Source organism: Lipophrys pholis, assembly GCF_963383615.2.
Source record: "Lipophrys pholis genome assembly, chromosome: 1".
Lineage (NCBI taxonomy): Eukaryota > Metazoa > Chordata > Actinopteri > Blenniiformes > Blenniidae > Lipophrys > Lipophrys pholis.
In genome coordinates, this window is record NC_137635.1 from 6,729,197 (window position 1) to 6,750,858 (window position 21,662).

A 21,662-nucleotide genomic window follows, 5' to 3' on the forward strand; every position below is an offset into this window, starting at 1 on the left:
TTTCTTGGCAACCAGGCGAAGTTGAGTCGCAGACATTTAATTTGACAACATGATTCAGGAGACAATGAGTTAAGCTGGAGGCCATCATGATGGTGCATCAGAAAAAAAGGCCTCATAACCACCTTTTATTTAAAATAAACTAAAGTTTTGGTTGTGTACAACTCATTCCAATTCACAAATCTTAACTGCAACAGCAGCAACAAACCTTCTTCCTCTCTCCTCGTACTCCTCTTCCCTCCCTCCTCCTCATCTCTCCTCCTCCTCCTCCACCTGAACTATTGCATCAAGGTGTGGGAGGTTGTTGTTCCTCGTGTTCTCGCGAGACTTCCGGCCGTGCAGCAGACATGGAGACGGGATCTGGCCGGGCGTTAGTATCCCGTGCAACAGCAGCAGCAGCAGGAGGTGGAGTAGAAGCAGAAGAAGCATCGTTTAATGGGGGAAACGGCCGCGGTGCATCCCGCGGTGTGTAACGGCGGAGGAGAAGAGGAGCTTCGCACCGTGACAGGGTGGATTTAAAGCCTCGCAGGGCGGCTGTAACGTGAGCATGGGCGGCGGGCAGCGGGAGCTCCGAAGTCTGGGTTCATGAGCGATCCGCACCTCCGGAGAAACGACGATAAAAGGCAAAACAAACCGGGATTCCTGTAACGACCCCGCTTTATTTCACCGGAGCACCGCCGGGATGCGGCGGAGCGTCCGGAGCGGGCAGTGATCGCCTCCTCCCGGGCTGCAGAGGAGCCAGCAGGTCCCGGGAGGACGCCGCACATCCCGCCCGGGCATCAGGCACCATGTGCGGGCACAGAGTGGCCCAGCCCGCCCCTCCTGCCGCGGGGTGCCGGGACACGACGTGCGGCCGTGATGGGCTCCGACACGTCCCGTCTGCCTGGTAGAGGAGCGAGAGACGGCGGCCGTGGACATGGATAAGCTGACCGTGATTTCTGGGTGCCTCTTCCTCGCTGCTGACATCTTCGCCATCGCCAGCATCGCCAACCCGGACTGGATCAACACCGGGAAGTCCTCCGGTAGGACCCGTTCCGCTCCACACACCTGGAGACTAGTGCAGATTAGGAATGAAACTCCCTGGTTATGAACCGTCTCCTCCAGGGTTGTCAAATTTATCTTAGTCCAAACATATTTGACCTTTTGCTCCTCGTCTGTGTTTTATATTGTTTAATTATGTTGCTCATAAATCCAACAAATAAAACAAATCAGGACATTATTCTGGCAAATCTATCAAAGGATCTGAAATCCTGTTACTTCTCTGAGTATGATGCTTCTTACTGTCTTCATTTCATTTTCACTACACAGTGAATAATTACAGCAGAACAATATACTCAGATAACTTGTATGAAAAGGAGTGGGAAGAAGTACAACTTATTAAATCACACCCCTTCTCCAAAAATAATATATAATTTTCTTTAGCTTCCACTTATTTAAACATGTTAGAATTATATGAACACAAATTATCTGATAAAAGTATGTGAATAAATTACATGTTTTTAAATATGTAATATAGAATAAATATGTAGTTATATACATGAATTATACTTGTATACAATTTATATGCATAGAAATGTAGTCACACTTATATTGTTTGTCTTTATATCATTTAAAAATCATCTCTATATCTTTTATTGAACTGTATTACGTTTGGACGTCTTCTCTTCACTGCTAATTCAACGTCACTGAGGAAGGATTTCATGTTTGCAGGCACTCTTCTGAGGTTAAGATCACGGTTGATAAACACCCTTTAAATGTATAAAGTGTCTTAACAGGTGAGAAGCTTATTGAGCTGCTGTCTGTGAAAACAAAACAACAACTCCTGCAAACCCCCACAACACACAGAACAACAGAAGCGTAAAAACTTTGTTCAACTTTGTTGTTTTTGATTTCTACAAGGATCACGACACAAACTGATCCTAATTTCCGTCGAGTAAATGCTGAAGTTGCTTCGTCCCCAGTCTCCATGTTTCCTCCTGGGACAGTCTGGTCAGAGGGAAACGCTGTGGTTTCCTACTTCCTTCACCTCATGATTACTGAGGCCACCGTGCCTGTAGAAACACTGAAAGCTTTGAAGAAGCTTTTTTTTAAATTTTCCATTCTAACAATCGATGAGGAGATCTATAATCCAATCCATTGCAGTTGCCAAAAGAGGGGAGCTTTGATTTTAAAGTAATGACATCGGTCAAGGCTTACTTGCTTTGCTTTTTGTCTCTCAACCTGCATGTCTGGTCCTCGGGCTTCATAAGGAGATTAAATGTTTTATTTCTAGCACCCGTGGCATAATTTGTGCTTTTGAACAGCCCGTTTCAAGACAATTAAATGCAAATCCACCTGACACACATTGATTTTATTGAGAATACACACACTTAGCCATCCTACCTGGAGCCACGTTTGGATTTTAATTTTTAAGTTAGGCCTTTTATGACTAGGTTAAGCAGAAAAAGCTCTGGAACCTGTGTGTGTTTGATTATTTCTTCATTATAACGGCACTTCTTTGCAATAAGACTTGAATCTTGTTAATATTGTGTTATTACATGTCGAGCTGTTAAAATGTGCAATGAGCGAGTGATTCTGCGCTTTTTTTCAACATCACTTCAATCAAGTACTTCCTCTCGTGGTGCCATGTGCCAGAGCAGAGCTGCCTAATTGTGGGAGGAGTCAAAGAGACGGCCTACCTTGATTATGATTGGCTAAACCCCTGATGACACTATATAGGGTTTGATTTCTGATTGGCTGGTTGGAGCAACACACTTTTTAAAACCTGAAACAAGCCAGGGAGAGAGAGGACAGACTGTCTTCACTTCTGGGCGTCAGTCCAGGTATGGGGACGATTAGTACTGTTGGATAACCATTAGGAAGTTAATTTTACATAATATGACCCCTTTAATGAGTAAATCAAGGTTAATTTTTGTTGTTTACCTGCACTTAAATCACTTTCTTTTCCGGAGATGAACAAAAACAAGATTAGACATCAACCTGTGAATATTTCTTGTTGACAAACTGAACATTTAATGTGGTGTCCTAATGTTTTCACACCACTGTAGATGTCCAGGCAGCCATTGTCATGACGAGTCTCTGGGCGAAGAACTCTGATATTTTTCTTTTATTTTTTAGACGTTATGAATAGTTAATGAGTTGTGTCGATGGGATTAGATATGAAAAATATTTTCAGCAGCAAAATAAGAGGAAAACATAAATTTTGCACATAAAAAGTTTGATAAAGGAGAAATCATCATAACATTCTTCTACTAGAACTTGTGTGTGTGTCTAATAATTCTTTTTTGTTTTAAATGAAGTCAGCTGAAGAATGATATTGCTGGTTATTGTATTCAGATGTAAAGTCCGAAGCCAAACATCGACCTGACGTCCCAGACAAACAGTGCGGCTGCTGTGTGTGCACAGCTTGCAGAGGTTCTCCATCCTAACGCCGCGGCGGAGCAGAGATAAGCGTGTAACAGGCAGGCTGAGTGGTTATTATAGGATTTTATTTGATGGAAAAAAACAAAACAACAAACCAATCTAAACTTTATCCGCGGGCCAGTTGAGCACGTTAACAAGCAGCTTTCTGTTGCATAATAATGTGATTAATCAGTTGCCAACTCCTCCTCTCTGTTGCGCTCATCGCTGCACCACATAAAGTGACGTCAAGAGCAACTCGGAATTCTGTCGGCTTCGCCTCTCGTTCGTCCTCAGCAAGGACTTTGTGAAATGGCGACAGGAAAAGCCTTTTGTTCCCGTCTAATTAGCCAAATAGTAATTACCTGCAGGCAGGAAGTGTCGTTTTGGGAATGAAGACGTGTGACTTTTAATTGGGCCTCCGGGGAGGGTAATGCTTTCCACCTGGAGACTTTCAGCTCGTTCTTGGTTGTTGTTGTGTTCTGTGAGTGCTCAGCGTTTACGTGGAAGACTGGAGATTTGTTGGTTTATAACCGTATTCATTTCAAGTTTCAACTGGAACTGAAGCTTGAAGCTGTTTGAAACGCTGTGGATGCTGCCGTCACGTCACCACACTTCTAGTTTTGGAACAGAAAGAGACGCTCTCAGTGGGAATGATATGCAGGTTTAACCTCTTATGAACTTACAGTGTTTTTGCTTCTTCTTTATTCCATAACGTTTCAGTTGGGTCAGTCCGCTGACCTGAACACACGGAAACCAAAAGGTTGTTTTTCCGTGGTTGAAGTTGCAGGAAGTCTGAACAGGATAATGGAGGAAGAACTCAGTCCCTCGATGCACAACAACTGCTTGAATGTGAAACGGCAAACTAATCTAAACTTCACTTTGGTTGGATAAAACTGAAGCAGCGTGACTTCATGTCGGAGTTGCTGGTGAAGGGAAGGGATGTTGTGATGGTCTTCTGATGCCATGCAGAAACACCACAACCCCCGGCAGAGATTCACCTGGACTCTGAGCAGTGAGGACATTTATAGTCAATGGAAAACCCTCATTTTCCACATATTGAAGAAACTTCATGGAGCCGCTTCCTGCCATACTTGTTGTTGCACAAAAGTAACGATATGAGCGAAACATATTTAAAATACCGTTATGGTATCATGAAATGTTATCCAATGTTATCCTCCAGCGTCTCCTTTTCACAGCAGATGTTAAAAACCCGACCTGTCCTGCAGAACGCCGTTTAACAACATCTCTATTAAAGTTTAAAGTATCGTAGCGTTTGTTTGTCTTATTTTAACATCAGCTGCTAACGGCTGCTGGCAGAAGTCACCAGTTAACAGGGGCACCAGTAAAACCGAAACACGGGAGGGTGAAGCACCAATCGTAACGATCCACATTTTGTAGATTGTAATATTAATAAATATATTAAAAATATATTAACTGTTTAATTTACTATTTGAGCTGACATTACTTGTGCACGACGGGGAAAAGTTGAGGCTCCGTGGATTTTTGTTTCTTGTGATTCTTTTGTTTGGTGTTGAAGGTTGTGTTTGGTACCTTCTTTGTTTCACGCTGTATTTGGCAGAGATTTCCAACTGGGAGGCTCAAGTTTCAATGTGATTCAGAGTTAATGAAATTCCAAACGAATAGAAGCCCACTGCAGCTCGTCTCCTGCCTGGCAGACATCTGATTTGTGTTTATCGGGCAGAACGCTGCAGTATTTCCCTCGCTGTGGTGTGAGAGGATGAGCTGGGCGGGAGGAGGATATCCTGAGTGTCGGAGGGGAAGTCGGCTTGCAGCAGGATGCGGTTCAGGCCCTCGGTCGCTTTATCATCATCGTCCCTCCTGTTGGATCCATTTCCAACCGTCGACTCTTTTCATCCCACCAGTGAATGTTAGGAACATCAAATTCAAGCAGATTTTTCTTTTTCCGCTGTAATGAGCAGAGAAATAAAACCTACAAGGGTTTTGTCTTTTATCTTTGATCTACTTTAATTCTACCAAAGACTTCAATGTAAAATCTTAATTGCTCTTAGCTGCAGTTTGTTGTTCATTCCAATCTGGTGTTTATTTGGTTTAGTTTCCTGCCTAATTAGAAGATTTGTTTCCTGTGTTTTTCCTGAATTCTTTGTGACATTGGTTACTCCCTCTCCAAGCCTCGAGCCTGGCTGACGTCAGGTGTGATTCTCTGGGGTGGGGCCTCGCTGCTCGCCGCCGGGGCTCGTTTCCATCCCAGCAGGTTCCTCGGGCCTCAGGAGCCGCGAGAGAAACCAAGGGGCTGCTGGGAAATCAGCCGGCCTCACAGAAAGTCAACATATGGAGGAATGAGGCCATATCTGGCTGTGCGGAGAACCATACATCAAGATTATGTAAAGCACAAGAACAGTAGTACAACCCCTGGCAAAAATTATGGAATCACCAGTCTTTGTTCATTCAGTTGTTCGTGATTCCATAATTTTTTCCCTCTGGTTGATTTAAAAAAGCAATTGTTATCGACTACCACAATTTTTTTTCTTGATTTCTTTTAGTGTTTCTTAAATCCAGGAAGTTGCCATTTTAAATAACCTGAGTTTTGTGGCGTGTCTGTGATTTGCTGTTTTTCTACAAAATTAAACAAATGAATGAACAACCTCCAAGACCTCCAAGACTGGCGATTCAGTCATTTTTGCCACGGGTTGTAGCATCATACAAGGTGTATTTCATCTCAAAGATTTATTCTGAAAGTCTTTCTTCCACTGTGTGATTTTCTGTAAATGTGAACCAGTGAAGAACTTTCACACTGTTTTGGCGCCATTCTCTGCTGGATCCTGATTGGTTCACGGCCTGCATGATGATCAGATGTGATGAATCTCACAAATAAGTGTAAATGATGTAATAAAGCTGCTTTTATTTTGAAAGTGGCAGCTTCAATTTTAGTGCTGCGTAAAAATAAGGAAAAAAGTCTATAAATACAGAATTAAAAGCAAATATAGAAGCTTCTCTTTATTTACCGAGCTTGAGGGCAGTCGGTTGTTTTTCTCATTACCTGAATCTTCCCCGTTTAAACTCTGAATTTAAGACTTTGGAGTCTAAACGTCCTGCTTCTGTCTCTCCAGGCTCTCTGACCGTCGGCCTGGTCCGGCAGTGCCAGACCATCCATGGCCGGGATCGGACCTGCGTCCCCCCGCAGCTCCCCACCGAGTGGGTCACCACTCTCCTCTTCATCATCCTGGGCATCATCTCGCTCACCGTCACCGTCGGCCTGCTGGTGATGTCACACTGGCGCCGTGAGGCGACGCGATACGCCCGCTGGATCGCCTTCGCCGGGAGTAGGTGTCCACTGTCGTCTCTCTCTCCGTCTTCCTCACGACCATTCTCTCGTTTCGCCTGCGGCAGCGTCCTTAAAGTGTGTCCACACGTGGAGGCTTGGAAATTAAATACTTCAATCAATTTCCTGTTTGAAGACGTCAACGAGATCCTCTTTGTTGTCCTTTAATTCTATCTATATATATATATATTTATGCCTCCTAGGTATTGAGCTTAAAGCCCTGGATGTTGTGGGGAGCCGTCATAATACTAAACCTGATTATGACGAGAAAGAAAAACGGTGTTTAAAAGCTGCGACGGCAAAAACACGCCATTTCAAGCTTCAGCCTGCAGTTTAAGTCTCCTGGTGACACAGCAGGGACGTCTGGGTCCAGACTCCTGATACATCGTCAATAAACCTGAGGTGATAACAGAGACAAGTGATTGTCGAGGTGAGGCCAGAATTGATAGCCTGAGTCATTATCACTGAAAGGCTTTCTATTGTAAACTAACATAAATAATAGTCCTAAAGTTTGCAGCTGCAGGATTTAACTGTATTAAAATGCAGCGCAGGGCAAAGATTTTCATCTGTGAAGCCCTTGGTTATAAAATGCAGGGCTTTTTTTCTTGTCAAGAATGGGATCGTCATGTTACCTTTCCTCTTGCATTGGATGATTATCATAATAAAAATATTAATCATAATGCATTTTATTTGTATTGCGCGTTACATTTGTGAATCTCAAAGTGCTAAGAACAACAATGTCGGCTATTATATAATTATACTGTAAAACATTTAAGAAATGGTATCAATAAGAGCTGCAAAACAGGAATATTTTAGTGCGGTTTTAAATAAAAAAGCTTAGTGTATGAATGTATGTATATAAAATCATAGTTACCGTTCAGCAGTTCATGTCAGCTTAATCATATAAACTTCTGCATTCTGATTGGTCAGCTTTAAGGCCTTTTTCAGGTGACATTACATTTAAATCTGGGCAAATTAGCATATTAGATATTGTGAGACAAGGCGGATATCAGTCCTTCAATCAGAAACCTGAAACTTCTTTTTATTTCTATGTTTTTAAAAATAGAGAAACTTGGAGTCACCCTCTTTACGTGACGCTACAGTCGTGTATGAAACTGCCACTGTAATGATGTAAAACCGCACATGAAGTAATGATGCTCTCTGTCTCCGCCCACAGTGGTGCTGTTCTGCATGGCCGCCCTCATTTTCCCCATCGGCTTCTACATCAACGAGGTGGGAGGGCAGCCGTATAAACTCCCCAACAACACGGTGGTGGGCTCCTCCTACGTTCTCTTCATTCTCTCCATATTCTTCACCATAGTGGGGCTGCTTTTTGCTGGGAAGGTGTGTTTGCCGGGGTGACGCGCTCTCCTCTTCTTTTTCAATGTTTCTGGATCACACACCGCCACAGGAGGCTGTTTATTCCCGCGGCGGTGTTGGAAGTTGTTGTAGAAGTACGACAGGACTGAGACTCTTCATTCCACATGAGGAAGAGGCTTTTTAAACCCTCGTCTGTGTTGATCGTCAACACAGTGGACAAATGGACCATTCGAAAAGAACTATACTTTCTGAGTAGCCTTAAGGTTTGATTGTGACTTTAATAAAAAAAAACAACCTAAAAGCTGTTTGCTCTTCTCGTCCGGACCGTCAGCCGAGATCACCGACATCAATCTGGACAATAAAGTCTGATTCCTCAGCCAGAGCTGCTTACTTTAACTGTTCCATGAGGGCCGTTCCTACTCTATTTCATAAAAAGGCCAATGAATGTGGTGGTTAACGTTGCCTTAAACATCAGATGACCTTAAATAAGTGGGAGTTTGTATCATCTGTATGTGTGCAGACGTTGTGGGTTGAAGTTAAAATGAGCTGCAGGCTTCCTAACAACCGTCAGACCGGCGAGCGGAGCTCCTCCCTCTCTCTTGGTGAGACGTAAACTTGGAGGGGAAGCGGGACGAGCTTCAGGACGAGCTTCAGGAAGAGCTTCAGGACGAGGACTTTGAGGTTCTGATGAACAAAGACTGTTGTTAGCTGGTCAAACCTTCTGTGGCCTCTGTTTCTCAACTGCTCATTTGATCGATTTTAATACTCACGTTTTTCTTTTGTTTCCCATTTGTTTTCTTTTTTCTTTCTTCCTTTCTTTTTTTTTTTTTTACATTATTCTTTTCCTGTTGTTTAACTCACTGGAATGTCCTCGTAGATCCGGATTCTTGAGCCTCAATGAGTTAAACACAACAACCGAAACGACTTTATGAGTTTTCTTTGTACATTTGGGGTGTCGATGCCTAAATTTCTGTATAAATGAAGAGACGGTTATTGTGTGTCATTATTTAGAAGCACTGATGTTTGTGAATAAGCATGAAAGGTGTCATCGCATTAAAATAGCTCATTCAAACACCGACTGCGTGTAAATGTTGTCTTTTCTCTGGAGCTTACAGGTCTTATCACGACATATCTTGTTCTTCTCACGGCCAAAAGCAATTTTCTGTTTTCTGCAGGTGCATTAATCTTTTTTTTGTTTGCAGAGCTTAAGCAGCAGAATTATTTGACATTTGAAATATTGCCCTGTGTGGGAGCGCGGGATGTTTAGGCTGCTAGAAGATGTTTGCTCTTCAGAGATGATCGGCGCCTCCTGCCGTGTGCTAAAGGTCACGTCCCATTCAGCCTCCTTCTGCTACCAAAAGCCACTTTTACATTTTGCGTTTCACCTTTGAACAGCCTCTTTTTCACGTCTGCCGTTAGGTAACATACACACCCGTCACTGATGAAGGAAACGCAACTTTAGAAAAGCATAAAGGAGCGAGTAAAATCACAACGTGACTTTAAAGGAGAAAGATCTTTGGTCTATAAAATAAACAACAATATAATTCATATGTTTGTCAGATTTAAATTAAATAGCTTTTAAGGAGATGTTGATGTGCAGATTGCAGCCGGTTCAACACTCAGTCCTCCACGGTCGTCTTTAAAGGCTTGACCATCTTTTAGCTTCATGGTCATATGCGATTAGAAATATATATTTGTACCATTATGCAAAACTAACTAAATGACTATTTAACTTTTTTTTCTCCATACTTTATTTTCATTATCCATTTATATTGATAACAGAACACAAACAAGACAGTCACAATGTGGTGCAATACAATATTTTTCGGCTGCCAGTTTACAATCTCACTCAGCATTGGTCTTCGGATATCTCGTGACAATATGACGTTCTACAAGCAGAGCAAAGCCGAATGAGTAAATGTCCAGGTCACATGTTCACACCCAGACAGGACTACTGTCTATGGGGGTGGAGTAATATTACACAGAGCCAGAAAAGGGGCGAACCCTTTACCAAGATAAATCTCATTTTTTGAGGGACTATATTTTTCAGATGGTAACAGCTGATGCTGTTATTTTAAAAATACAGTCTATAATAAATGTAATATTTCAACTGTTAGTGCTTAACTAATATTACTTCCATATGTTGTCAATGCAGTGCAACTTCTTCCAAAGTAAGAGATTGACTGCGGAGAGTATTGCTGTAGTCGCAGGTGTCGATCTGGCGCCCCTCCGCGGCGGTGAAGTCAAACTGCACCATGCGCGCGTGTACATCAGTCACCATGACAACCACTCCAGTCCAGCTGCGCTCGTTTCAGACGTTAAGCTCCTAAAGCTTAAAGCTGCGGTGGTTTGTTGTTGTTGTTGTCATTTTGTCGTTAATCTCTACCAACATGGCAGAGTCGTTAATTGTTGCTGCGGAAGCGGAAAGTTTAGTTAAAGTTCTGGAAACTTTCCCTCTGAAGGAGGTGGGATCGGACAGGTGAGCGTTAGCCTGCGGAGCTAAAAGCTAATCTCAGAGATGTCGTGTTGGAAAATCAAGATTCATTATTTTATTTGGAAACATAACTCTTTCTCTTTGCCACAGTTTATTTTTTTGATTAATCCCTGTTTTATCTTCTGTCCTCCTCGTGTGGGACCCACAATGTTCCTGTTGTTCTAATTCAGTTTAATTTGATTTAGAAAGCGCCAAAACAATTCATTCATTTCGGGACACTTTAACAGAGAAATACCCACAATTCTTTGCGTTTCTGTTTCAGTTTCTACAGTATTTTTGTTTGTTTGTGGACTTTGTTGGTGGTTTCTTCTCTGGTTATTTGATATTCACATAATAGTTTGGTCTATTTGTGGTTGTTTATTTATTTATTTATTTGTGTTCTTTTTTTAATTATTGGTTTATGTTTATAGATGTAGTACACACACACACACACACACACACACACACACACACACACACACACACACACACACACACACACATATATAATATTTGTTTGTTACGTAACTGTTATTTACACCCCAAATAACTCATGTCAAAGTCCTGCTTTCAACCGAAACTTAACTGAAGTTTATGGGTTTTTAAATTCATCTGTTGTTTTTGTCTTGTATTAAATCCTTGGAGGCTTTCTTTGAGTTTTTATTTGATCGGATGAAACAAAGCTCTGAACTGTGGAGCATATTTAGAAAGGCAGTCAGAAATATGATTTGTTTGTTGGTTTGTTTGCTTCAAGATGCTCACGGCCTGCGCTTCTTGACCTTCATAACAGTTTAAACACGTTAATAGATGAAATAAGAGCATCACCATCTTAATCAGAGGTTTGAACCCCACTTTCCATCCATGCTTTGACTATAGTCAGATAATAGTGTTGCTCCTCTCGGTCTGGGTTGACAGGTGGGTCAGGCAGCATGTGAACATCCAGAAACTGACCATTCAGTCCTATGTGAACACCAAGCAGGACAAGCAGGGTGACTTTGTCCAGGAGCTTCTGGTGTCATATAGAAAGGTGACCATCTTTACATATTTAAATATATATATATATATATATATATATATATATATATATATATAGTGAATAAATGATTTATCCCCATCTATAGATCCCGGTCCTGGTCCATGAGATGATCCTTGTGGAGGTGTGGAAGCAGAATGTCTTTCCCATCATATGCCAACTGAAGGCCATTAATTCAAGCAACTTATATCTTCTGTATGTGATGGTGAGTGAAACATGAGATGTGGTACATGTATACACAATATTCATTCTTAATGTTTTTTTTTTAATGTGTTAATAGGTGGACCATGAAGCCACAATTATAAGTCTGCTTGAATTAATAATGGTCTTTAAGGTTGGTGGATACACAAACAACCCTGTGTGAATATCAGTGTGGTTGAAAAGCCTGATTGGTTTGACGTGTTGAGATGTTGGTGTGTGTCGTGTGCAGAAGTCGTGTGAGGCGGCGGACGACTCTGTTGTGGACCTGCTGGATTACTGCCACCGCAAAATCACCGCGCTGGTTGGCAGAGCCGCCAGCAACGAGGCTGTGACCCGTGATGACGAACACATTTCCCCTACAAAGGTAAATGTCTGAGATCAGTGCCTATTTTCGTCTACCACTCTGAGAAGAAACGGGGGGGGGGGGGGGGGGGGACCTGCCATCATCCACATTTTGAATAATAAAGTTGATGTGTGTTGTACTCATTTAAACTTTCATCAGCGCCTCAGTAAAGTTTCTCTCTTCTTTGGATGAAGCAATTGCAGAGCTGGAAAGCCACAGTGGAGTTTGACATCTCCATGAGAGCCATTCCTGTGCTGCAATACATCATTGATCATACCAACAAGTATGTCAGATATATATATATATATATATATATATATATATATATATATATGTACACACACTATCGTTCAAAAGTTTGGGGTCACTTAGAAATGTCCTTATTTTTTAAAGAAAAGCTCATTTTTTTTCAATGAAGATACTTTAAACTAATCAGAAATACACTCTATACATTGTTAATGTGGTCAATGACTATTCTAGCTACAAATATCTGGTTGTTGGTTCAATACCTACATAGGTGTATAGAGGCCCATTTCCAGCAACTATCCCTCCAGTGTTCTAATGGTCCAGTGTGTATGCTCGTTGTGTCAGTAGGCTGATGGATGCTTAGTACCTCCTGTTAGCACAGCTGAAAACAGTTTAGCTGCTTAGAGAAGCTATAAAACTGACCTTCCTTTGAGCAGCTTGAGTATCTGGAACATCACATTTGTGGGGTGGATTCAACGCTCAAAATGGCCAGAAAAAGAACTTTCATGTGAAACTCGACAGTCTATTCTTGTTCTTAGAAATGAAGGCTATTCCATTGCCAAGAAAGTGAAGATTTCCTACAACGGTGTGTCCTACTCCCTTCAGAGAACAGCACCAACAGGCTCTAACCAGAGTAGGAAGAGAAGTGGGAGGCCCCGCTGCACAACTGTGCAAGAAGATTAGAAGAACATTAGAGTCTCTAGTTTGAGAAATAGGTCCTCAACTGGCAGCTTCATTAAAGAGTACCCGCAAAATACCAGAGTCAACATCTCCAGTGAAGATGCCACTCCGGGATGCTGGCCTTCAGGGCAGAGTGGCAAAGAAAAAGCCAAATCTCAGACTGGCCAATAAAAGAAAAAGATTATTATGGGCTAAAGAACACAGACATTGGACAGAGGAAGATTGGAAAAAAGTGTTATGGACGGACGAAGGGAAGTTTGAGGTGTTTGGATCACACAGAAGAACATTTGTGAGACGCAGAACAACTGAAAAGATGCTGGAAGAGCGTCTGACGCCATCTGCCAAGCAAGGTCGGGTAAGGTGATGGTGTGGGGTTGCTTTGGTGCTGGTAAGGTGGGACATTTGTTCAGGGGAAAAGGGATTTTGAACAAGGAAGGCTATCACTCCATTTTGCAACGCCACGCCGTCCCCTGTGGACAGCGCTTGATTGGAGCTAGTTTCATCCTCCAACAGGACAATGACCCAAAGCACCTCCAGAGGGTGGAGAAGTATTTAGAGAAGAAGCAGGCAGCTGGTATTCTATCTGTAATAGAGTGGACAGCACCGTCACCAGATCTAAACCCCATTGAGCTGTTGTGGGAGCAGCTTGACCGTATGGGACGCAAGAAGTGTCCATCCAGCCAGTCTAACTTGTGGGAGGAGCTTCTAGAAGTGTGGGCTGAAATTTCCCCAGATTACCTCAACAAATCAACAGCTAGAATGCCAAAGGTCTGCTATGCTGGGATTACTGCAAATGGAGGATTCTTTGACCAAAGCAAAGTTTGAAGGAAAAAATTATTTCAAATAAATAGCATTATTTCTGACCTTGTCAATGTCTTGACTATATTTTCTATTTATTTTACAACTCGTGTGGTAAATAAAAGTGTGACTTTTCATGGAAAACGCAAAATTGTCTGGGTGACCCCAAACTTTTGAATGGTAGTGTATATAAATATATAATATTAGAGCTGTATTAGGTTGTGTACAGCCGACACAATACTTTCGTCTCCTTTCAGTAGCAGTGTGATCAACCGCATGCTGTGCACATCCAACCTGCCCTGTCTCCTGGTGCAGCTGATTGAACGCCATCCTTGGAGTCGCCGTGTAGATGGTACGTCACACTACTTGTGGTTCTGAAATGTCGACACATGTTATGAACTGCTTGAGATTTTTTGTGGGAAACACGTTCACTGCATCTTCGGATGTTAAATGAAACGATCATTGATTTTTTTTTTAATCATTTTTGTGATAGCTCTTATTTTTAGAAAAAACTAAATCAGTCCTTTTGCTTGAAGTAACCTGTTCTGTCCGTCTACCCTTTGTCTCCCCCTGTAGGCGAGCTGCAAAATTACATTAAAATGAAATGGCAGAAGACTCCTGCTGAGGACCAGCTGAAGGTCGCGTTGCTTGAGTGTCACGTCTGGATCGCTCTTTTCAACCTGCTGCTCATCAAAGACTGCAAAAGAAAATACGACTTCAACAGGAATCAGCTCCTCAAGGTACAAACTGAGTGAAACATCGTCTGACTGTGTGCCGGTGTGACTGTTTCCAAGAATCATCCAAGAAGACTGATGTACTCATCAGGCTCGTCACGTGTTCAGTAACATGTTTTAGAGAGTCGGTTCACTAAGGATTCGTACCAACGCCCTGTGACACTGATTTAAAAAAAACCCAAAACAAAACATCCTCTTCCTACAAACTGGTTCCTGATCAATTCAAACAGAAATGTAAACTAATGTTTCTCATAATGTTTTCTAATCTGTATCTTGGCCTCTGTATTGTTTTTTTTAACATCCCTATTATTTTTAACAAATGAGGAGCCCTCTAGTGCACATATACATACAGATAAACAGGAAAAACACAAATATATATATGAAAAATAAATAAGTCAATAAATGAATTAAAATAAAATAAATACAAATAAAAAGCAGTCCCACCAACAGTCAAATCAACATCTAGACAAGTTGTTCTTATCAAGTGACCTTACGATGAGTTTTCGTTCCATAAATGAAGTTGGATATCATTTTGGACTAACCAAGTGTAAAAAACAGCCCCGATTAACCCAAAATCTCTCCAGTTGGTTCCTGGTAAAGTAGCTTATCTTCCCTTTAAGCCACATAGTGACTCTTTCTTCCATGAAGATGAAAAAACAGCGTTTAGCTTCCAAAGAACCTTAATTAGGGACCTTGTATTTTAGGGCCCAGCTCGGTAAATGCATTTTAAATTAAAGTGTTCTCCTCCTCTTCCTGCTGTGTAAATTAAATAATCATTGAGCCTTGTGCCTCCTCGCCGTCGTTCCATTTACCGTCCCTCGTGTCCCTGCAGCTGCAGAGCTTCATGACAGACGTGTTGATGGATCAGCTGCCTCCCCTGATTCACCTGCGGCAGTTCCTGGCCTCGCTGGCCTTAGCAGACCCAGCGCCTCCAAAACATCAGCTGGTTCTGGAGCAGGTATGATGACTGATCACCAGTTACTCCTTTAAAAAGTAACTAAGTTATGCCACCAATTACTTGTTTTTAAAAGTAACTAAGTTAGATTACAAGTGACCTTTTTAGTTACTTTCAGCAGCTGCTGACAAGACCCCCATCGTCTGAACATGAAAATTACAACCGGTTTTGCCAAAAACTGAGTGGATCCCTGCCTGACCTCCTGCTGGTCCATATTTAACCTTTGACCTCCTGCTGGTCCATATTTAACCTTTGACCTTCATTCTTTGTTGTATTTATATCTGGCTCATGGTTTCATGACCAGATTTTTACTATTACTGGTATTTATTTAACCCGTTATGTAGTTGTTGTCTGTTGTCTATTTATCTATTTATTTGCACGGCCTGCTCTATGCGACTTTAATTGCCCCCCTCCCGGACAAATAAAGTCTTTGATTGATTCATTGATTGATTAATTTAAAAAGGGGTGGGGCTTATTGCAATGTTAAGTTGTGTTAAGTTGATGACAATGGTTGGTTCCAATTCTTTTGTATTACCTGAACGCACGTTAGAGCAGGTTGGCCTGTGATTGGCTGAGAGTGGAGAAGGGGGTGGGGTCAGGTGAGCGTGCAATGTGTCGGTTTGGAGGAGAACGGAGGAGCAGCTGGTTCAGTTTAACAATAAAGAGGCTCTGCAGACAAGAAACTCGTCCTGCGGGACGCTGCAATAGTAACGCACAGTGACTTTGACTTTAATGTGATTACTGGTTTGGAAATAGCAACGAGTTAGATTACTAGTTACTGAAAGAAGTGGTCATATGAGAGTAACACGTTGCTAATTAACTCATTAACGGCATCACTGCTCCAAGTGCTTTTTCCAATCAAAATGTCTTCACTTGTAGATCCCAGAAATGCGGAGCAACATTCTCACAGAGAACTGTGGGAAGTGGAAGGCAATGGCAAGGCATCAAGTCAAAAGAATATTCAGGCAGTCTGACAGTGACTTGAAACGACAGGCCGAGAGGTGAAAGTGAGATCAGTTGTTCTTTAGAGGGCGGAACTGTAATGAAGGACTCCCGAGGCTGGAATATGAAGTTAAACTCCACAACAGCAATTTTCAAGATTCTATTTTGAGATTTCATCAGAGCTCTGATGAAACATCAGAAGATGCAGTGTTGGTTGATCCCTTGAAATACTCTACATGTGTTTGTGTGATCTAGGTTGGCTCAAATATACAACTTCAACATGATGGAGCGTTTCTTCCCACACTAGTGTGAATTCTGTGGGAAGGAAGCCCCGAAGAAATGCTGTCGGTGTTCTACTGGGACAGGTGAGACCACGAGGGGTGAGGAGAGGTGTACGCGTCACTAATGCTCAGTACACTATTCAAGTTGTTTTTTTTCCTATTTATACGGTACATGTTCTGGGTGTAAAGCATCTTGCACCGTCTGCTTTGGTCTTTACAGAGAGTGTCAAGTGAAGCACTGGTCCAAACACAAGCTGCACTGCCGGAGATCGACTGGACCCTGTCAGAACTCGGCCCAGTTCTAATGCCGCCATTTTCAACACCATTACATTGCACTAATGTTACCATGCTTATGCATGATTATAGCGTTTTGTCCTTTTATTCAAAGATTTAAATGTTTTTTTATTTTTCGTGTGACACGCTCGCCTGGTTCAGACTGAGCTTGTTTCACTAGAGAGACCAGGAATTAGTGTCTCGTTCTTTTACCTTCGTGCTGTTTGGTATTGGAGTTCCACTTCAGCAAGTTACACCAAAGGTCAATAAAATTGATGTAAAAGTGCTTCTTGTGTCAATGTGGTACAGAAGTTTAAAGGCACAATGGGTATTGGGAGGCAGGAAGAATAACTGAAGTGAATGTTTCTTCTAGTTTATTTTGTTTAAAGTAATGCTCCCTGGTATGGCGTCGATGCTGCAGCTGTCTCAGCAATTTTCATATTCTTATTACACTTTATAGAACTGCTGCATGCAGCTGATCCATTTAATGAATTCCCCGATTTAATCCTGTACTCTCTTGCATTATTACTACTGTTATTTTGGAAGGAACAGAAGTAAATGCAGACGTTACCTAATATGTTCACTTGCTTGATGTTGGACTAATTAAACACCGCAGGAGCAGTAGACGGGTGAGTAGCAGGGGACAAACCCACTTTTCTCCCGTACGGTCCGCTAACAGTCAGGTGGGATTCAAACAGATTGTTCTGAAATATTGTGTCATTTGTGCTTAATTTAATTTGCTATTGTTAGAGAAAAAAAAAAGACCGAACATGACAGAATGGCAACAGGTTTGTTATTTATTAAACAATAAAAAAAAAAAACTCAAATTGCATGATAGCACAACATCAAATATGAAAATACTGATGTGTTTTTGTATGATCTTTCAGTTGTAAATATTTAAGATGATTCTGAAACTAAACAGCTTGTTTCACACGAAAGGCAACCATAATTCGCACCACAAGAGGGCGCACTTATTCAGATTTAACCCAGAAACTGATGATCGTCATGACGCCAGTTTCTGAGGTAAAATAAAAAAAGGTGATAAAATTATAAAACACATCAGTCGGACTTTCGTTCATTTTGTCAGAGACTTCTCGTTGTCCAGCCGCCGTGACCTCTGACCCCGACCTCCCTCCGAGTCAGGCCCTGGGGGGACGGCTGAGCCGCCGCTTCATCGTCTGCGCAGCGAGGAGCAGCAGCAGTCCGGTGAGGAGCTCCAGGCCGTAGGAAAGCCAGGCCAGAGCGAAAGACCAGCCGAAGGACGTGCGAACATACGAGAGGTTCTCCTGCCCAACCAGCCGCTCGGCCTGGTACGAATAGACGACGTAGAGCGTCGCACCGCACAGAGTCAGAACGCCTGGAGGTCGACAAGGTCACACAGACGAGTCGTTAGGTTCTGGATCAATGGACTCGGGCGTTCTAAACTACCACTTTGACAGGTTCAAAACAGTCGTGCGCTGGCTTGATGCTCCACCCATAATAACCTCATCAGTGAACGCGACAGAAACATCAACCCAGACGTGAAGCTTCAAAATCAGAAGAGACACGAACATCCAGGCTGCTCATTCACAGCGCTGCCATTGGAAACCCTTTTCATTTCAACAGCTTGCTACTGGTTTTAAAAGGTTGCAAGTGAAGCTACCCAGGGTGGGACTAATAAAAGTTTTATTGCAATCACACCCCGAGGTGCAACAAAGTGGGAATATGATGAGGAAACAACATCTCATGTTTCATTTTTATGCACTTGAGCACAATGAGAAACAAACACAGGAAGAAACCAACAGGAAACAACGGAGATCATAAGATGGTTTAACTTTATCGCCACGACGCCTGAAACCGTGTATTAATGAACCTGAGTGGAAATTCAATCGTCTTACCGATCGCTATTTTAACACAAAAAGAAAAATGTCCACTGTGAAATGGAATTTCCTTAATTTTCTTGAAAGTATCATTGAAACTTTCACTATGAGAATCAAACAACTTTGTTTTCGGGAAGATTTTCATTTGTTGGTGATCGATTCCACTTTGCTCAACTTTATCTGAGTGAGGGTCGCAGGCGGCTGCAGACTCTCCAGCCCATCACACTGAGAAACGTCACACACACACACACACACACACACACACACACACACACACACACACACACACACACACACACACACACACACACACACACACACACACACACACACACACACACACACACACACACACACACACACACACACACACACACACACACACACACACAGAGGATATTTAGAGATACCACTCAACCTCAAAGGTAGGAGGTCAGAGAAAACCCCCAAATTAGACCTGAACCACTGAGCGCTGCAGCACTCAGCCCCGACAGCCGATCAGCAGTGAAAATAGAACAGAAAGCGATGGAAAAGCCCCGCGAGATGAAATTACCCCCTTTGGCTGTTTAATGGAGGGTAAGAAAAGTGGAAGCAGAATAAGACGAGAGGACAAAGGGAGAACAAAAAAACCATTAAAAGGAAATTATAATCATCAGCTATTTACAAACACAGGTGTGTGTGTGTGTTGTCAGTAACACACTTTAATTTGAACCTGCTGACTCAGCATGCTTCACACTGGGTGTCGAGTTTGAATCAGAGCGCGAGCAGCGGCGAACAAAGAGGACGGTTCACCCGATGGTGTGAGAAGTTTAGCTGTCAGACAGTCGGCGAGGTCAGAAGACGCTTCCACTCTAATCTAATCGGAGCCTTTATTTCATTTCACACGACATCATGTGCTGCTCGTTTCAGACCCGAGAATCTTTCAAAGGGTTTGTCCAACACAGCAGGGGGTCACGAGGTGTTTGCAGAAGATCCACAGAGAGGAGCTCTGCCAAGTTCTTTTTCACTGCAAGTAACTTCTTTACCGTAAATATTTGTAACATGAGTTCTATTTGTATTGCAGTATCCTCAGGAGAAACATCACTTTAATCAAATAACTAACCAGGTTAACATAATGACCTTTTAACTCACATAACGGCTGGCGCGTGTTAAATGACATTGCCATTGTGGTTCATGCTGCGTTATTCACTTTATTTACACCTGAGCTGGACTCAATCCAACCTGTCGTTTTCGGTTTTAAATGTGCCGACAAATATTCTTCATGATGACAGATGTGATGAGATTATATCGATTTGATGGTCCTGGTCACAACAAGAGAAATGACCTTTTCTTTCCTTCACGTCGTCATTCTGCCCACAGCAAATATCAAACAGAATAAAGAGCCAAGAACACGGCGACAGGTTTCTGACTGAATCGTGATTATATTCAACAGGTTGCATGAATATTTGGCCAAATAATCAGTAGAGGCACGTCCCAGGTTCAAAACTGAATGAGCAGGACCTGCGGCTTCACTACTGTATGACAGTTTTCACTCAGACTGGGTAGATGGAGGATCAGTAGCTCTTTGTAGGTTCACACCCTTCACCCAATACATCCTGGAATCACATAGAATTCCTTCTGTTTCTGCCCAAATGACCAGAGTTTGTGTTTTTCAGGAGAGGCTCTGATTGATCTGAATGAAGCAGGTGGAGGAAACAGATGGATGAGACTGAGCAGCGAGCCATGACTCACTGCAGATGAAGAAGTAGGAGGCTGCGGCGGTGAGGAGGGCCGGGCTGCGGGCCAGAGAGCTGACCAGGCCACAGATCCCCCCGAACAGAACCAGCACCAGGCTGAGGGGAAGCACCACCACGATGGCACCGTGCATACCTGCGGACAAACCGGTGGATGAGGGAGCATCGGAGGAGTTACTGTGGCGGTCCAGACATTGAAAAGGAGGTTCAGACTCACTCAGCATCTGCTGCTCAGACTCAGAGTATCTGGAGTAGTCAGCCGTGAACGAGTCCATAAAGACTGAGGACTTCTCACCTGAGAGGGGGAAAAATATATCACTACAATAACAGATGGAATAATGAAAATTCATTCTAAAGTACAGTGAAAATACAAAATACTTAATGTTTTAGTAACTTTACAAGAGAATTCAGTTGATTTTTCTTGGATATTTACAATGAAACTGTGACTTAGACATAAAAGCAGAATATAACTGTAATGCATGTTGAACACCTTATAGCAGATCTTAACATTAAAAACAGATTAATCATCAAGCGTCATCACCTAAACTCCGTACCTTCGTTGATGCTCCACAGTCCCGAGTGGGAGTTTAGGTTATCAAAGTCCGTCGTGTTCATAGGATAGAACTCTATGATGTACCAATAATTGGTTCCAATGGAAGTCGCCAGGAAAGCGAAGCTCAGGATCCCGCAGAAGCCAGCTGTGATCACCAGTTTACCAAAGGTTACCTTCATCCTGTGCGCGCAGAATGGAGAAAGAAACACAATCCTCGGTACCGACAACTCGTGCGTAAAGCTGGTTTTGTCGCGTGTGAGACGGTCTGATGATTAAAGCGACGGAATTTGGGTCGATGTTGGAAAATCAGTGGTGGAGGAATGTTGAGGACTGAAGCTCGTGAAGGGATGAAGGCGCATCGCAGCAGAGGAGGTGACCGCCCGTCTGGAGCAGCAGTCCGTCTGCCTGGGAGGGACTGGGGGCGCTTCACTTATACGCACCGAGGAAAAAAGGCGCAGTGAAAAGATTTCAAGACATTTACAGTGAGATAATATCAGACATAGCAACGATGCACGCGCCCCTAAATTGTTTATATAT

At 42.6% G+C, this 21,662-nt stretch overlaps 3 protein-coding genes across 5 annotated transcripts; 2 read left to right on the plus strand and 1 right to left on the minus strand.

The window, feature by feature from the left end:
- Positions 1–320: 320 nt before the first annotated feature.
- Positions 321–9,097, plus strand: LOC308119846 (modulator of smoothened protein-like). 3 transcript variants are annotated; one of them, XM_080480091.1, is made up of 4 exons: positions 395–1,019; positions 6,489–6,701; positions 7,878–7,933; positions 8,022–9,097. In XM_080480091.1, exons 1-4 carry the CDS (start codon positions 914–916, stop codon positions 8,202–8,204), a joined length of 558 nt encoding a protein of 185 aa, XP_080336217.1. In that variant the 5' UTR covers positions 395–913; the 3' UTR covers positions 8,205–9,097. The 3 variants fall into 3 exon arrangements, with proteins under 3 accessions (XP_080336218.1, XP_080336219.1, XP_080336217.1); XM_080480092.1 differs by having other exon boundaries at positions 321–1,019; positions 7,878–9,097; XM_080480093.1 differs by lacking the exons at positions 7,878–7,933; positions 8,022–9,097 and adding an exon at positions 6,904–7,102 and having other exon boundaries at positions 341–1,019.
- Positions 9,098–10,410: 1,313 nt separating this feature from the next.
- LOC308119573 (zinc finger MYND domain-containing protein 10-like) lies at positions 10,411–15,493 on the plus strand (the record flags this gene model as incomplete). The annotated part of the gene is made up of 8 exons (XM_080479664.1): positions 10,411–10,499; positions 11,409–11,520; positions 11,615–11,731; positions 11,957–12,091; positions 13,643–13,710; positions 14,053–14,147; positions 14,372–14,535; positions 15,362–15,493. 8 exons carry the CDS (start codon positions 10,411–10,413, stop codon positions 15,491–15,493), a joined length of 912 nt encoding a protein of 303 aa, XP_080335790.1.
- A 2,263-nt stretch (positions 15,494–17,756) lies between these two features.
- tmem235b (transmembrane protein 235b) lies at positions 17,757–21,528 on the minus strand. The gene is made up of 3 exons (XM_080488046.1): positions 21,127–21,528; positions 20,571–20,867; positions 17,757–18,337 (listed from the first exon to the last, which is right to left on the minus strand). The coding sequence occupies exons 1-3, from the start codon at positions 21,302–21,304 to the stop codon at positions 18,120–18,122; spliced, it is 693 nt and encodes a 230-aa protein (XP_080344172.1). The 5' UTR covers positions 21,305–21,528; the 3' UTR covers positions 17,757–18,119.
- Between the last annotated feature and the right edge of the window lie 134 nt (positions 21,529–21,662).

What these genes read in the sequence shown, in the direction of transcription:
- LOC308119846 (XM_080480091.1), top strand. Translation starts at nt 914, where the DNA reads ATGGATAAGCTGACCGTGATTTCTGGGTGCCTCTTCCTCGCTGCTGAC. An exon ending in CAACACCGGGAAGTCCTCCG is followed by an intron (nt 1,020 to 6,488) that starts GTAGGACCCGTT and finishes CTGTCTCTCCAG; the next exon opens with GCTCTCTGACCGTCGGCCTG. An exon ending in TCGGCTTCTACATCAACGAG is followed by an intron (nt 7,934 to 8,021) that starts GTGGGAGGGCAG and finishes TCTTCACCATAG; the next exon opens with TGGGGCTGCTTTTTGCTGGG.
- tmem235b (XM_080488046.1), bottom strand. Translation starts at nt 21,304, where the DNA reads ATGAAGGTAACCTTTGGTAAACTGGTGATCACAGCTGGCTTCTGCGGG. An exon ending in ACTGTGGAGCATCAACGAAG is followed by an intron (nt 20,868 to 21,126) that starts GTACGGAGTTTA and finishes TCCCCCTCTCAG; the next exon opens with GTGAGAAGTCCTCAGTCTTT. An exon ending in CTCCTACTTCTTCATCTGCA is followed by an intron (nt 18,338 to 20,570) that starts GTGAGTCATGGC and finishes GTCGACCTCCAG; the next exon opens with GCGTTCTGACTCTGTGCGGT.